Below are 17,599 nucleotides of genomic sequence, written 5' to 3'. Positions count from 1 at the left end.
CAGCCCACTTCCCTCTCTACATTCTGTATCACTTTTCTACTGATGCTTGTCCTCAGCTTCAAGCTTGCAGTGTATTTCACTGGTTCACTCCTACTTCTTGTCTATGCTTGTACTGGTTTTAGTCGGGATAGTGCTAATTTTCTTCACAGTAGCTCAAAGAGCGCTGTGTTTTGGATATGTGACCAAAGCAGCACTGATAACACACCCATGTTTTGCAATTGCTGAGCAGAACTTAGGCAGCATCAAGGCTGCCTGTTTCTCACACTGGTTCCCCAGGAGGTCGGCTATGGGTGCGGAGAGTTTGCCAGGGGACACAGCTGGGACAGCTCATCCCAATGTGACCAAGGGGATATCCCAAACCATATGATACTGTGTTCAGCAACAACAGCTGGGCAAAGGAGGAGGAAGTGGAGGGGACACAGGCATTCAGAGTTAAGGCATTTGTCTTCCAACAAAACTGTTACACATGATGGAGCCCTGCTTTCCTAGAGATGGCTAGACACTTGCTGCTCCATGGGAAGTGATGAATGAATTCCACACATTCTTTTATTTGCATATGCAGCTGTCCTGGGTTGACTTTTTGATGCTTGCATCCCCAGTTGTTTTTTCTGTTTATGCTGTATACTAAGTTCTACACCTTTGAGACTGGTTCTGAGAGCAAACTGGGGGAAAGAAGTGTGCAGTTTGTTTGCAGGAACTGCACTCACTCCTCTGCATTCTGCTCCTGGACTGTATCATCTGCAGCACAGACAGACAGTGGGACAGATCTCCTTTGCTTTTAGTTAGTTTTTAGCTAGCTGAGGCAGAGAGGTTCCCTGGATTGGGGTTTTTTTTCATTTTCCTTGGGACTGTTTAACAGGGTTAAACAGGTGCTTTCGCTATTAAACTTTGTCTTAGCCCACAATTGTCCTCACTTTTACCATTTTGATTCTCTGTCCCATACGTCTCAGAGGGAAAGGGTGAGTGGGTAAAGCTGAACTGCCAGACAGGGTTTAACTCACAACGTTTTAAAGCATTTCCCACATACCAGAATATAAAGTCTTTTAGCACTGTATGGCCTGATAAGATCTAACTCAATCTACAATGAGAATAATGGGGTTTTCTATATAAAGAAGAATATTTAGTTCAGGATGGGAGATATGGAGCAGCTGGAGAGAGTCCAGGGAAGGTCTGCTAAGATGACAAAGGAACTGGAGCATCTCTCTTATGAGGAAAGGCCGAGATCTGTGACTGTTTAGACTGGAGAAGAGAAGGCCCAGGGAGGATCTCACCACCATATATAAATATCTGAAGAGTGTTTGCAAAGAGAACAGACAGGAACTTTTCAGTGGTGCCCACTGACAGGACAAGGAGCTCTGGGAACAAACTGAAACACAGGTTTCCTCTGAACAGCAGGAAAAAAATTACTGTAAGGGTGATCAAGCACAGGTCGTCCAGAGAGACTGTGGTGTCTCCAGCCCTGGAGGCACCTGTTTTCCCATCTAAACAGCCCCAGCTCTCAGCCCTTCCTCATAAGAGAGATGCTCCAGTCCCTTTGTTATATTACTAGCCCATCCTTTCTACAACCACTCCCCAGTATGGGGAACTCTCTAACCAAGTGTCTGAGACCTCATATGCTGGATAAAGTGAATTTCAGCAATCCACTTACACCCTTATATTCCCAGAACAACTTCATTCTGGCCCTCCAAGGGAAAAAAACTCTTTTTGGAAAATGGATTTTACGCCCCAGCAGTGTGCCAGCCTTTTCCACAACTAGCATTCCCCTAGTGATAAGCATTTACTGACTTGTACTCATCTGTCCAATTAAAAGAACAGTAAACTATTTTAGTTTTTTTACTGTCAAACCCAGGAGAGTCTTTTTGTTCGTTGTGCTGCACTGCTGTTTTCCTTTGCAATTTCACAGACTTCCAAATCAGATGCTCTTTCTACTGTTTTCAGTGTACAAAAACCCAGAAAAGTGCCCACACATAAAGAAAACAGGTCCCAGATCCTCTGTTAACCTCTTCATCTTCCAAGCACTGCTGTCCTCTTTTGTAATCAAATAAAGCAGCAAGCCTCACCTTAATTTCTAAGATGCTTAGACGTGGCAAACTTTTCCAGGAGTAGCAAGGGCCCACAAGGAAGAGCACATCTACATTTCAATGTTAAAATCCAGAACCTCCCACCTATCTGCAAAACATTTTTAGATTCTACAAAATCATCAGCCTTTACTTGCATCCTAACTTCTGAACAGAAACATGAACATTATTGTTAGGTTCACCCAAGGACAGATGCTTTTTTCTGTGGTATTTTTCAAAAGAAAAGCCTAAATTTTCATGACACCCACTGCATGCCAACACACTCCCACTCTAAACCCATACCTGCATCCCTGCTAGAGCCTGTTGGGCCAGCTTCATGCTCTTCGATTCCAGAGCCAGTTGAAGAGGAAGGAGACACTTCTCCCTAGGGAAAATTTAAGAAAAAGTGAGAGGGAGAAATGCAACTAAAATCAGTATTCAAGTAACATTCAAGAAGAGCTGTATCAGTTTCAGAAACATCACACTTGCATACAGCATCCAAAGATAATTTCACAATTCTGTGAAGCACTTTTACCCTCTAAAGAAAGCTGGCATATTTCTTTACACATCTCTAATTCAGAAAGCACCTTTAAGTGCTTTTATGTTGTGCCTTAGTTCTACTCCCTCTGTTAAAGTGATGAGAACTAGCATTTGAAATCAGCAGATCAACAGGTGCCAAAACGAGGTACCTGTGAATTAACTAGTACTCCATCAGCCAGACACAGACAGGAAGAAAAGAAGGAAAAAATAATACTACAGTGTATAGTACTAATGAAAGATGCTAAAAACTGATGGTTATTTGGACCTGCATCTCTTCTGGGCGGAACACCTCATTTTTTTTAGACTTTCTACAGATTTTTGCAACGGCATATAAATATTTTGGGCTATTACTGTATATTACTGCTTGGGCTACTATGTATATTACTACAGAATTAATTTATTCTCACATTAAAATGGATGAATACTGGAAGGAGAGAGGAAAATGAAGAAAGTCATAAGCCACTGGAGTGGATCCAGTTCAGTTTCATGATAATGAAGACAGGTGGGAGCTCCTATGGCTTATGTGTAGCTACCCCGCACATCAGCATGTTGCCTGCCATCTGTCATCACATACTGCAATAAGCAGAGAACAATGAGAGCTTTGATAGATGTCCCAAAAAGAAGATCAAAAAATGACAAACAGGAGGATGGAAATTAGAACAGATTCAATTAGCTGAACTTCCTATCCTTGCTAAAAATGTTTAACTGAAAATCTAATTAAGGTTGCTGCAGACTGTGTTCCCACTGTATTCTTGAAGAAAATTAATTGCCATTGTGTCATTTCCTGTTCTTGTTACACACTCAGTCAATTAAGCCTTTAGCATTTCCATGCTACAGCTATGAAACACCTGCAGAGATATCTTACCAAGTTTGATTAGCTTGAGCACCTTTCACACTTCAGTTCAACCTGCCATTTAAATGCTTCATCTGATAGCATGAGAACATGAAGGACAAGACAGATAATCCTCAGGCAGAACAAGAGAGAATCATGTAAATTAACACAGTCCCTTCTAATGCCTTAAGAATTCGGTTCAATAAGGCTGCAAAATAGGGAATGCGGATCGGAATTACCTCAATGGATTCGAGTGCAGCGAAGTAAGGGAATGAGGTTTCCTCTTATACCTTGCAGCCCTTTAATAATTCCACTCTGTTTTGAGCAGACCCCTACCACAGGATTTTATTGCTTACTGCACCATCTTGCAGTTCTGTATGGTTAAGTGACAAGTCGTGCAGGTTTTGTAGTACTACACATGTAAGACAACTGAAGTTCTCAGAATAGGCTGATGCACAACATATGTCAAAACATGTTTAAGAACATACTCCAGCAGGCAGTTTCACACTGTAACTCTTAAGTATCCATACTGTTGCACGTTGGCGTGGACATACATACACGTAGTTTGAGGCACAAATGTCAACCCTGATTGAAACACATCAAGTACAACACAGAGGGAGAATGAAAGGAAGGGACCACCTTTGACTTGGAAGAGAGAAAGCTACCTGCCAGGGCAAGCAAAAAAAGCCCAGCAAGAGAACCAAGTGCATAATCCAGGGCCAGTACCTCCCAGGGCACAAGGCTGTCCCTCCTGAGCTACCCCACTCCATGACTGTCAATTTTGCCAACTGCAGAGTGAGTGATGAGAACACACACAGCCTTTATATTCAGCACACTAGGCTACAATGACCTTTCTAGCTGTCCAGCCTTGCTGTGGCTTGTCAACCTATCAAACCTACCTCTTTTCCTGCAGGTCTGCTATGCTATGGCAGGTCAGTCAAAACAGACTGCCAGAAAGGTCAGAGCAAGACAAATTACTATTTTAAGTAGAGAGATCATAAAAATCTTTCTATTCTCATTGTAATGACAGAAAAAGCCTTTAGTGAGAAAAGAATAATGGCTCATTAATTCACTCTCAGGATAAAAGCTGTAACGAAGATAGGAAATTGCCTAATCTTAACTCCTTGTTGTTAGTGCCTAGAAGACAGCCTCACAGCCCATCTTCCCCTCCTTGACTTAGGGAACAGGGCATGATAAATGAAGCATTTTTCCCTTCAGGCAAATGGTGATAATCTTATTATTTTTAATCCCACTTCTGAAAATTAAAGATTAAAATTAAGACACCTCTCTACATTATCTTCCTGCTGAAATTACATGGACAAGCAAAATTCAGAACGCCAAGGCCTTATCAGCATGCAGTTTGCATTCCATAGAATAATTCACAGCCCAGTCAAAGAACAGATAAGAATTTGATTCACCACTGTTGCCATTTTCTGATACATTGAACAGCCATAGCCAAAGTCTGACATATTAAAGTCAGAATAACCAATGATTAAAAATATTTTCTCCATCTTGGCTGCTAAAAAGAACAGAGTACTACAGTGTAATATTATTAGCATCACTTACTCAAGCAGAAGAGTTGGCCCATGATGAGAAAATAATTGGTAGAGATGAATTCTCAGAATTCTGCAAGTACCCACAGCTGCTATGCTTAAGTAAACCAAACAGAAGTAAACACTGTCCTTGCACAAAAAGGAATGAATTAATTTACATAAAACAAATTCTAGTGTTGTATATATGAACACATGTACATATAAAAGTAGAAACATAAATATTTTTTCCTGTACTAGTAGAAGATTCCACCAGCAAGTTTAGGCATAATTTATGGAAGTAATTAAGGAATATTAGGCACAATTAAGGAAGTATTTAAAACCTGGACAAGGAACGTAGAATAAATGCATTGTTTTTCAAGTAACAGCTCTTCAAAAAGAAGGAAGATTTCAAGTCCTTGATCACATTCTAGAGAGACAATTACTGCAGAAATATGATCATCCCACTTACAAAGAGAATTACAGTCATGCTCAGGTTGGAGAGAGGTTTGGAATCCACAGTACATAAATATAGGGCAAGTTCACCGGTCGCTAGAGGACACGAAAAGAAATGACACTCACACTCAAGTTGTCAGGCTAAAGAGAAGGGAAGTTTATTTAGATTATCTCATTGATATAGATCCTGGACAATGACCAGGGATTGGAGAATAAGGCTGCTACCTCTCCACCGCACTGGCCAGGCTAAAAGTTAATCAATTGCCCCTCATCAGAGAGGAATGAGAAAACAACCACTTTGTTTATGTTACAAGTGCGAGAATACTCCACTACAGAAATGTAAACATTCACAGAAGGCTAAAACTCGGTGACATTCACCCACCTCCACAATGCAGGAAGTCAAACCAGATGATTACAAGAGACCCCTCCAGCACTAAAATTTGTACCTCTATGCATGTACAAGTTTATCACTACTACATAGAGACATAGTAGAGCAATAGGATAAGAGACAAAATCTGAAGCCTTACAGTTAGAATCCTCCTTTTCAAGAAAAAATAAAATAACAAGTTATCTTCATGACACTGTCCCACTGCAAAATGATCATGCACTGTTAGACAACTTTGGTGCTACTATGCTACATCAGAATGAACAAGCACTCAGTGCTGCAGTTTACAGGTCCTGGAAAAATACCAAAACATTTGGGAGACTGTTGCCAAACTATCTAGATATAGATATGTAGATATAAATGCTGACTTGCATCAACAGGGCCAGGATTTTACTCCAGCACAGAGAAACTTGTGGGTGTGTTTCCCATATCACAAGACTTGTCTCATATATTTGCACATATCAGGTGAGCTTCCACCTTACTATTAACTAAAGAAATTATAATTTCTGGCTGAAGGCATTTTCATTTTTCTGTCTCACCACTTGCATCCTATTTTTCTAAAAAAAAAATCTCATTCTTTTCCTTCCTAGAGAGCACAAAACTCTTTACTTTTATCCAGTTACAATGGAAAGGCTTATTCTCCTCTGAAATAAGGTTAATGCTCCTTTTCTTTCCATATCCTATTTTCTCACCTCAGCTGCTGAGAAATCAACTCTCTCTGAGTTCCATCTAACTCAGTATTTAATTTTTCCTTCCTCTTTTTTCATGTATTCCCTCTTCCCTTCAATCCTTTTGCTTTTCAAACTCAGATGCAAAGTCTTCATCCAAAGATTAAATAAGCCTGTCTTTGCAGGGAAACAGGAGTTGCTTATCAGAGGATGTTTAATGACACAGGGGGAAAAAAGTGCAGAATAATGTCTAAATGTAATTTCACACAGTTTCCTAGCTAGAACTTTAATAATACTTTTTTCAACCTGGAATCTTGAATGAGATTGCAATTTAAAACTGCTTGGTATTAAAGAAGTGACAATAATGGTATTTATAATCTTTTTTATTTACATCCTTTCTAAGATAAATGAATTTGCCACTACAGAAGCAGCATAGCTCTACTCATGGGAAAGGCAGACGTGAGCAATTTAATCTTCCAGCCAACCCAGTGCAGCCAAGACCACGGAATTCATACAATCGTAATTAAGTAGCTCAGCACAGTTACTCAGCTGGAGAGCACTTCTGAGGTCATTTGTCTCCTTGCTATACTAGCTAATAACATCTTGATTTTAAGAGAAACACAAAGTTCCTAGACAGGAACTTGTTGTCAAGATGAAAACAGAACAAAAAAAAATCACCATAAGCACAAAGCGTACCTTTACTTGAGAGTAGAGGAAAAGAGACAGCAGAAGAGTCTACATAATATTAAAGGACAAGGCCAAAATAATAATCAGATGCTTCCAGTTTCCAAAGCTCTACTGTAATCTCTCTCTGATACCTTATCATTGCTCTCCCTAGAACATCCACCCCCACGGATATTTGCTCTTTGTGCAGAAAGTATCATAGTCACTTCCAAACTCTGCTCTGAAGGAACTTGATGACACATGAAAACCTCACCAGGTCTTAACCATAAAGCAATCTGTAGCTTTTAGGTGATTTTGTTGATTATTATTTGAATTAGAATATGAAGATGAGGTGACAAGCTGGATTTGCTCAGCCTACAATTTTGAAAGCTTATCAAACCATTCCATGAAACCTCTCTTCCCTATATTTGGTAATATATTTGATATATTTGGTATATCTGGAAGGGAAGTGAAAGATATGTCTCGTGAAAGCCTTTTTGTTTCAAATTTTAAGTACAAAATAACAAATAAAGTGTTTTATCATAATTAAGCTTCCATCAGGAGAAGTTTTACAATGCTGGAAGAAGGTAGGGCTGAGGGAACAGAAAAAGAGACACAGAGGTACTATCACATGGACATCCTACAAATTACCTTATTTTCTCCACCGCAGCTGTGAGTTACAAAATCAGATGAAGCAATGGGAGAATGAGGTATATTTCTGGTCATTACTAGTTACACTTTGAAGGTCAATGCTGTAATCTGCAATGCCATTCAACTTTCACAGCAGTTCAGTGCTAAATTTTGACAGACCTAAGGGATGGATGCTAAAAATATCCCCATGTTTGCAATGCATTACGTAATTTTATACTCACTGCACTTCAGCATATTCGGTTTCTTAAGCAAACAAACATTCAAGGAAATGAAAGGTAACAAATCTCCTGCAGCTTTGTTACTTTTCATGGAATGTAAATACGGGAAATGTGAGAAAATACTTTCATTATTCCCACTCACCCCTTCATTTTCAAAACAAAGAAAACGCATGACTTGCACAGCATCACACAAAGACCAGAGCAGACTAAGCATCATTTAGGGGGAAAACAGTCCTCTCAGTTTCAGTGCCACCCCTCTTCCCTCCCCCAGCCATATTTCTTTCTCTCAGGCAATTACCAAAAGCCTCGTGGATGTTCTCATTTCTTCTCTTCTGCAAGCACTGAAAGTGACCAAATGTTTAAAACAAACACACACACTGCTATCCCATTATCATCCTTAGACCCTTAGGTCAATATTTCAGTTGCATTTGTTGTTAGAAGTCAGACAAACAGCTAAAACTATGGCTGCTTTCACCCCCAGCCCCACCCAGCTTACTCCCATTCTACCAGCTCCCATGAAGGAAATTAACTTCAGCCCAGCCAAGACTAGTTCATGGTAGGTTTTTGTCACAAAAGTAGAATTAATTTTCAGAAGAGTCTATAAAAAGAACAAAGACTCAAGATAGTGGTGATTATTATGGTTCACTAATACAAAGAACATCAGGAAAGGCAGTAAGTTAGCTTCAGAAAGGGCAAGCACTGCTCTTTTAAAAAAAAACCCCACTAACACCAAAGGAAAAAACTCACTCAAACTCACAGTAAGAGTAAAAGAAGCCATCTGTCTTTTTTCATAACAATGCTAAACTTTGCTCGATACATTCAAGAGTCACAACCCCAGCGGACAGTTTCCAGGGGCTCCTGAGGCTGACCCTACATATATCCCTTTCCCTTTCCTCCCCAGCACTACCATCTTTCGGGGTCTCAGTAAAGATGCAGAGTTTTGCTGAGATAAAAGTACCTGCCCATTAGACGAGATATAGGGCCACTTATATATCTCAGATTAAACATGCAGATTGATTCAAATACTGTATCAGGCACACTGCCTTTCGAAACACTAATTTCCTTCCTTCCTCTACTCCTCAACATTAGAACTGGGAATGCAAATTTTTAAATCCAGACCAGGGTATATACACCATCCAAAACACCAAATGGACTAGAAAAGCGGCCCCAAAAATCCAGAAGAGTAAACTGCCAGCATGGTAGATGCAGTTCAGTAATCCACACTGTCACTAGAATCTCCTCCTGGCCAGCTGCCTGCCAGGCAACTCATAATTCACTTGCTGAATGGCAGATAGTGACCATGTAATGGTTGAGCAGCATGAGTCACATCCAGCAGCCACATCCAGGAAGAAAGCACAGGAGCACCTAATGCCAGGTGGTTGTGGCAGCAAGAGCAGGAAACAAATTCTTAAAAAAAAAAAAAAAAAAGAAAAATAATAAAATAGAGAGAGATATACTAAAACCAACCCCCAGAAAAAACCCCTCAGAGACAACCATTCCTTCCTCCCCACTCCTTACTTCTCTTCAGGGGATCTGCTACGTATCAGCTTTCTTAGCCACTCTCTCCCAGAAGAAAGAAACTAACACAAAACGTGAACAAAATTAAGAGATGGGAGAAGACAAAAATGATGAAATCACAAACATTTCTTCACAACAGAGAAGGTGAAATGCATTCCAAGACTCAAAATTCTGTAAGCGGATGAATTACTTGCAAAGCTAAGTGGATTGAAAGTCTCTATAGCATTGTTTGATTGGTGATGATCACACCACAATTACTGCTTTTATTATTTGTTGAGCACATGTTAGGTAAAATGAGCGAGCACGTTTTATTTAAGATATTATAAACTGCATACTTCTCAAGAAGTATGTCAGATGCTAATCTAGAGATACAAAAAGAAAAAAAAAGAGTAGAACTATCACTTTCATACCCAAATGTCCATGACTACAAAAAAAAATTCACAAACTGCCCTCAAAAGCTAGCACCAACATGATTAGTATCGGGACACAAGCAGGAAGAGACAGAAATGGATGTGAACTGGTTATTACACAGGACCCTTCTCCTTACTGACTTCTGAGTTTCCAGCTGTAATCTTCCGAAATACTGATCGCTTTTAAAAGGCCAATGCACAATATAAGAGGGATTTTAGTGTGTTGACTCTGACTGGATGCCAGGCTCCCACCAAAGCTACTCTGTCACTTCCCTCCCCACTGGGACAGGGCAGAGAAAATGTAAGGAAGGGTTCATGGTTTGAGATATGGACAGAGAGAGATCACTCTCCAGATACTGCCACAGGCAGAACTGACTCAAATTAGAGATACTAATTCAATTTATTATTACCTAAATCAGAGCAGGACAATGAGAAATAAAAGACCTAAACACCTTCCCCCCCACTCCTCCCATCCAGTGACACAGGGAGGCAGGGAATGTGGGTTATGGTCAGTTCATCACATGTTGTTCCTGCCACTGCTTAGGGAAAGGAGTCACAGCCTGCTTCAACATGAGTCCTCCACAAGGATGCGAGTCCTACCAGGAAACCTGCTCCAGCATAGCCTCCTCTGTTCATGAGTCCACAGGGGCCTGCCAGGAACCTGCTCCAGCACAGGCCTCCCACAGGCTCACAGCTTCCTCAGGTATTCACCTGCCCCAGTGTGAGTCTCCTCCACAGGCTGCAGGTGGATCTCTGTGCCCCCATGGACTTCCACGGGCTGCAGGGGCACAGCTGCCTCACCATGGGCTGCACCACAGGCTTCTGGGGAACCTGAGATCAGGCACCTGGAGCACCTCCTCCTTCTTCACTGACCATGGTTTCTGCAGAGTTGTTCTCTCACTATTCTCACCCCACTCTTCTCTGGAAGCAATTACATCTGTCAAACAACTTTTTCTCTTCTTCTTAAACATATTATCACTGAGGGGTTGCCACCATTTCTGACTGGCCCAGATTTGGCATGGGGCTCTTCTGTCTTGAAGCCAGCTGGCATTGGCTCTGCTGGGTACAGGGGAAGCTTCTGGCAGCTTCTCACAGAAACTACCCCTGTAGCCCCTCTGCTACCAAAACCTGGCCATGTAAACCCAATTTGCATTTCTTCCAAAAAAAAAGCCCCTTCAGAAGTCCCAACCAACCTCTTCTTTCCAGCAAAGTCTGTGCTGATAGCAAGTCACACAGCCTGCAAGGCATGACTTAATGACACATGCATTCCAAGAAACTCTGGCAAGTTTTTTCAAAGCAGTATGTGACTGGCAACTGCTGCCTAGCCTCTTATTTTATTCTCCGATATGTAGATAATCCTCATGAGTATTAAACTGCTCCAATCAAACATTCCTTTTCAAAGCTCGTTTTCTTGTGTCTGTTCAGTTACCTTTTATAGCTCGTATTTCAGCCTCTAAAATCATAACAAGTCAAGAAGAGAGCCTTGTTCAGTGTATAGTGCTGGCCTTAGGGGAGAATTTGCTGTCCTGAAAATACTGAAGTGAATATAGCCCAGCTGAGTAGCAAACAACTGTTTGTTGGCAGACAACATTAAGGTCTCTCAAGCTATTTTCCATGTGATCAATTCACCAATTAAAACACAAGCACATCAATTTCTCTTATCTAATTCATTATTTATAAGTCAGCCACCCAGCTTCCTTAAGCACTTAGTATATATCCAATCTTCACAACTCACATTCAGAGACAAATATCATTGTACTAGACAGATAACAAGAGGCCAGTTGCCAATGGGTTATGTGACTCCCTTCTCAAGAATTCATGGAACATCTGCAGCAGAACCTTGAAGCAACTTATGGCCATTTCCATCTTGATCCACTTTAATTTTTGTTACTATCTCACACCCTTGCCCAATACTCTAATCCTTAGTTAAAAGTACTGAAAAATCACGCACATATTCCTATCTTAAGGCAAAGCTGACAAGACTCCATGGGAAACTCTGTATTTGTTGGATATTTGTATTTCTTTAGGAAGTGAGACATTTAAATAATGTCCCTCACTAGAATCAATATGCAAAGTCATTAACAGGGATTTTGATTCATAAGTCCAATTAACATCAAAGGAAGTTTAACAGCAAAATACTCTCATCTAGCTCCCTGAAGATATACCCAACAGATCTCTATCAAACTAATTAAATAATTACATTCCAGCCTGGATGGTCAGTCACTGGGACTCCCTTGAGGCAAAAGGTGCTCCCAAACACAGCAGGCATGTGTTATCTAAACTGCTGCCAGAAAACTGCTGGAAACAGCTCCCATGCAAATGCTACAGCTGAAGCCCCCAGTTAATTGCACAGACATCAAGGAACTGTAATGTGCTCTGCCTCATGTTCAGTAGCACAAGATGAAACTATGGATAGGTCAGAAACAAGATAGAACACGGAACTCATCTACCCCAATACTACAGTGGAGGTAAGTATATAGCTGATATAATACATGTCAAGAACCCCATGAAATCAAATGGTCATAGTCTGAGGAAAAGCACAGATACCTTGTCCTCCCTATTCTCACACTAGGGCCGCAATTTTACAAAATACAACTTTACGAAGAACCTCTACTCATCCAGAACTTGGGTGTCAGAAGCAGAAAATGGCTTATTATTTTATAAGTAAAAAAGAAGTGAATATACAGTTACACATTCTCATTTTTGTGAGCAGCCTTCATCCTTCAGTTCTAAAAAGAAGAGAACCTAAGTGTGAAGTGTAGATTAAGATTCCAACTGGATGAGCAGCCAGAGGTGGATCTGTGTAACGGCAGCTGATACAACCTGCACCTGATGTAAGATGAAAGCAGAAAAGAGGCACAGCCAGGACACCTCCATCCTGTATCGTGGCTGTGTTTCTGGTCACAGCCATTGCTCTACTTTCACAGCTATTCTTTTCCAGTGTTAGGAAGCAAGTCATCACGGTGCTGCTTTTTAACAAACACCAAGGGAACTTTTTTATCATTTGCGTGTCGTGTAGGCAGACTCCAGCCCAAGATGTGGCCCAGTGTGCTGATCCAGAACCTGGAAGTAGCTTGTTATCAGAGAGTGAAGGGTAAGTTTAGCAACAGCTCCTACACTATTTAAGGCTGTGTGGCTGAGCCTTACCAAGGACCCCACAACAAAAGCTTTAGTCCAAGTCCCCTTGCGTACCTTTCATTTTCCAAAACATAGAGTAATAACGAGTGCATTGCTACTGAAAGTCTAACATTAAGAGCTCATTGAATCATAGCTACACCTGCAAAGGTAATAGTTTTATTTAAAAAAGATTGGGATTTACAATGGAAAAAACACCCCAACTAAACAAATACATCATTAAGAACACAGGAGGAAGAAGAGAGAAAGGCCTCTCTGTAAAGAGGTAGTAGGCAAATGAAAAAGGAAGAAATGTGGTAACAGCTAGCTAACTAATTCATAGGGAATGACAATAGCACTTAAAGGTAGAGACCATGCACCATATTAAAGACAGAGGCTGATAAATGGGAAGGTGAAGAGCCAAGTTTTCTCCAGCCACAGGGTCAAATAAACATAATTCTAATGGGCCTGCTGAGAATTAGACACCCAGCTGTTTCCATCCTGTGCTGGAAACACATTGTTTCATGCCAGACCTGTGCTACATCCATCCCCCATTTGATTTGTGGCCTCTTGTGGACTGCAACTGACAGGATTTTAGAGTGGCAGAAGAACTGCTCCTATTCTTTCCCCGTTTGGTGGCTGCTCGGGAATTAACTATTCAATCCCTAACCTTCCTTGCAAAGAATATACAAAATGAGGGGCAGGGAATAATGAGGTGATAAAAACACTCCCAAGAGAGTAATATTGTAGCAGAAAAAAAAGTCCCCGCTGTCAGCAGCTAACAGCGGATATCTAAGAGGACTACAGGCCAGGCCAAATATATAGCAACATTCCTACCATACTCCTTTATAAACTCGACCACCCCTGATTGAAGTACTTCTGAATAAGAAGGGTAGCTGTGCATCTGATAGATTTCAATCAATTTCTTCCATGGATTTGCTGAGGTGGTTTTTGCATGCATGCAATTTCTCATCATCCATTACATTCTCTAATAAGGCAAGCCTAAGCATTTCACATCTTAACTATTAAGCTGTATGAAAGAACATGTTTCTCTTTTAAACAGTGCACTTGCTAGTTTCCTTTGATGATTCCTAATGGTTCTGTCAGAAAGGACAGTGAGGAACTTTGCCTATTTACCCACTCCATAACAATGACAATTTCCAAAATGAGATTTTAAATATCTAGACAAAGGAGGGCCATGCCACCTCTCCCATTTTATATGTCTATAAATGGAGGTGGGAAGAGGGAAGAAGGCTCACTCAAGATAATCTAGCAGGCTAAAGGGAGAAGTAGGCATAGAAATTGTATTAATCTAGCTCATAGTCACTATCCTAGCTATATGATGATATAACTTTTTCGCTTCTAGAATATTTATTTTCAGTAACAAAACCTGATTTAGATTTAAAAGAACACAAATACACTGAGAAGAACTAAGAAGCGTCATTGCTTATACTGAAAGATGGAATTTAGCAGGAAAACCCTTTAGGCCATAAGAGAGCTCTCCTTTCTAAACAATGTCACCACTATACATACTCATTCCCATTTTAACCCATCTCCTTATATTTCATTCAGGGCCAAAGGCCAATGGCTCATCAGAAAATTATCTACTACTACCAGCCTAGATAGGTATATCTACAAACTATACAAATCACATAGATGCAGCCCGCTCCTCTGTCTACCTCACTTTTAATTTAAAAATTTTGCTTCAATTTTACTAATACTCACAAGCTCTACAGAACTCAAACTCAGTGTTCTTACCTCAGCTGATACGGAGGTATCTTGATAGCAGCATCGGGAGAATCCAAAGTTTCTGTATAATTAAAGGAAACAACAGGGCTTTTAAAAGAAACTTCTGAGTTCAACCACAGTTAATACATCTGGCTACAGTCTCCAAGCCGACGATCCTAAAGTTGAAATGCCTATTCCAGCTGACAGAACAACAACCACTGCTGCCCTGAGTTGCCAAAGCTTTGCATAAATCTGTCAGGACATTGCATGCCCAGTGGGAAGGCATCAAATACCATCTTTTCCCTTTCACTTATCAGCACCTGGGCAGCACATCCACTAAAACCAGAACAGTACAGAGGATACTTGCATGGCTGCTGTGCAAGACTAACAGGCAATTAATGAGGCAACCCATGCAACATCAAGATGAAAGGCCAGTAATAAGACAGCAACAGGTCTGATATGCCACAGAATGTTGTAGATATGTATGGATAAAACCCAAAAAATTAAAGCAATTGAAAATACCCTAGTTATGCTGATTTAAATTATGGGTCTTGATGATCAGTGTTTGGCGTTGTTAGTGTCAAAAAACACTTCAAGCCACAATCTCTGAAAATGGGTGGATGCTAAAATGTACCTAAGCTTGTACTCCCTTGAAAGATTAACTCGTTACACTGATCATTATATTGCAAGGATAAAAGAGCTCATGTAATCCAGTAAAACAAAACTTCTGGCTTTTAAAATAGATTCCCGAACACAAGCCAGCGTAAAAGCTGTTCTGCATGGGTTTTTTTACGGCGATTTAAGGGAGGGAGGGGGCCTTTACAGGAAAAGACAGCACCCTCAAAACACACGGAAACTGACAGCTACCGATACTCGTATATCTGCCTCGCAAGAGCCACGAAGCAGATCCAGGCGGTGGGGAAGCCCAGAGACGCGGATGCTCTCCGGGACCGGCAGCAGGTGCCACGGCCCCTTCCAGCAGCGCGGAGCTCCCGGGCATTTTGAACGGCCCAGGTGCTCCGGACCTCTCCCAGCCGCCGGGGGATCAGCAGCCGACGCAGAACAAGTTTGTTGAGGTCTCCCTGCCCGCTCCGTTACAAAACCTCTCCATCGGCGGCTCCTGCCCCGCTCCGCTCCCCCGCGGGCGGCCCGGCGCCGCTGCCCGCGCCCCTTACCGATGGCCCAGGTGCAGCTCTCCTTGATGGCCCTGTGCTTGCTCCCCGACGCCTCCTTCTGCAGCTTTCGCAGGATTTCTTCCATCTTGCCTCCCGCGGGATCCTCGCCTAGCCGCGGGGGAGGAGGAGAGGCGGCGATGAAGAGGAGGAGGAGGGCGGCGCGGGCGGCAGAGCGGTGCCGGGGCTGTCCCCGCCGCGGCAGCGCCTACGCGGGAGCGGAGCTCGGCTCCCCGCTGCCGCCCCGCCGCCGCTGATGAATCACGCCGAGCTCCATGGCGGGGACACGTCAGTTGTTGCCGCTGCGGAGTCCCTCCTCCTCCTCCTCCTCTCCCACCCCGGGCAGGCCCCGCTGGCGCAGCGGGGCTGGGGCGGGCCCGGCCGTGCCCGCGGGAGCGCAGGGACTCCCTTCCCGGCGGTGGGGTTGCAGGAGCCGCGGGGCAGAGTGGAGCCGGCGCCGGCGGTGCCGGACCCTGCGGCGGCGGCAGCAGCCCCGCGGGAGGCAGGCGGGCGGGCGGGCGGGTCGCCATGGCGACCGGCGGGCGGGGGCGCCGGCGGGCGCGGCCTGCCCGCCGCGGGCACGGGGAGGCGGGCGCCGGGCGTGCGCTCGGGCCCCGCAGCTCCGGCCGGGGCTGGTGCCGCCGAGCGCGGCCCGGGCCTGCGGGGCAGGTCCCTGCTGTCCGGAGCTCCGCTCCCGGCGGCGCTGCCGCAGCGCAGCCCCGCTGTCCCGCAGCGCCCTGCGGAGCCGCGGGCGCTCCCGCACCGGGGCGGACGCAGGGAGCCAGGCCAGCGCACCGGCGTGAGTGCCGGCGCTGGTATACCCTCGAACGAGTGGGGTCAAGTAAGTGGGTGAGATCGGTGCCTTTCTCCTTAGCTGGCAAGTGCAGGTCACGACTTGGCTGCCTATCTGTACCTTCACAGGAACGCACACATTAATGTCCCCAACAAGCCAGCCTTCAGGAGAAAGAGCAGCCACTCCACCAGCTCAGACCTTCCTCCTCACACCTGGAACGCTTCCTACCCACCAAACCTCCTGTCCCTGCCTTATCTCTACTTCATCTGCTACTTGCCCTTTTTGTCACTGCATCGCTTAATTGAGTGTTACAACGTCCTCGTCTTCTTGCAGAATCTCTCTTAAAAGAGACAAGAAAACAAGCAGACAGTGGGGAGGGGAGGAAAAAAAAAAAAAGACAGCAGATAAGAAAGGCATTCCAGGTGACAGCTGGCAATATTAGTGGTTATGTCTCCTACTGCTAATTGGAAGAGTACCAGTAGTGAATTACCAGGCAGGATATTGGTGAATCAGCCATAGCATTTCCCATAGGATATTGGGCTTTCAATGGCTGTCCCTTGTCCACATACTTATCAGGGCTCATCCTGTGTTCAGACATATAATGAATGCATAATCCACAGTTGCCTTTTAAGGCCAGAGTGTAAAAGACCTGTCAGAAAAGAAAAGAATTTAGAATAATGCCAGAAAGATCTAGAGGTGCATAGATTATTGCTGGAGATGGAAATGTGTAGCCTATTGCTCCAATACTAAGATTAAAAATAACCAACCGAACATAAAAAGCACAACAACCAACCAACCACCCAACAAACAAACAAAAAAACCCTCACCAAAACCCCCAATCTTTAACAGATATCTCATTTATCTT

General features: G+C 43.1%; 1 protein-coding gene across 6 annotated transcripts in view; it reads right to left on the bottom strand.

Moving 5' to 3' along the window:
• The window catches only part of ARFGEF3 (ARFGEF family member 3), an 87,982-nt gene extending 71,755 nt beyond the window's left edge, over positions 1-16,227 (bottom strand). For 4 of the 6 annotated variants that reach the window (XM_058419587.1, XM_040057487.1, XM_040057489.2 and 1 more), the window contains exons 1-3: positions 15,945-16,142; positions 14,800-14,851; positions 2,361-2,442 (exon numbers count right to left, since the gene is read on the bottom strand). In XM_058419587.1, coding sequence (XP_058275570.1) covers positions 2,361-2,442; positions 14,800-14,851; positions 15,945-16,029 — 219 coding nt within the window. In that variant the 5' untranslated portion in view covers positions 16,030-16,142. Of the gene's footprint in view, positions 1-2,360; positions 2,443-14,799; positions 14,852-15,944 lie in introns of all 6 variants that reach the window. The other 2 variants (XM_058419588.1, XM_040057492.1) reach the window with 1 other exon arrangement.
• Positions 16,228-17,599: the final 1,372 nt, after the last annotated feature.

This window comes from Hirundo rustica, chromosome 3, assembly GCF_015227805.2.
Source record: "Hirundo rustica isolate bHirRus1 chromosome 3, bHirRus1.pri.v3, whole genome shotgun sequence".
Lineage (NCBI taxonomy): Eukaryota > Metazoa > Chordata > Aves > Passeriformes > Hirundinidae > Hirundo > Hirundo rustica.
Note: the sequence above shows the minus strand (reverse complement) of the source record. Positions and strands in the feature narration are given on the sequence as shown.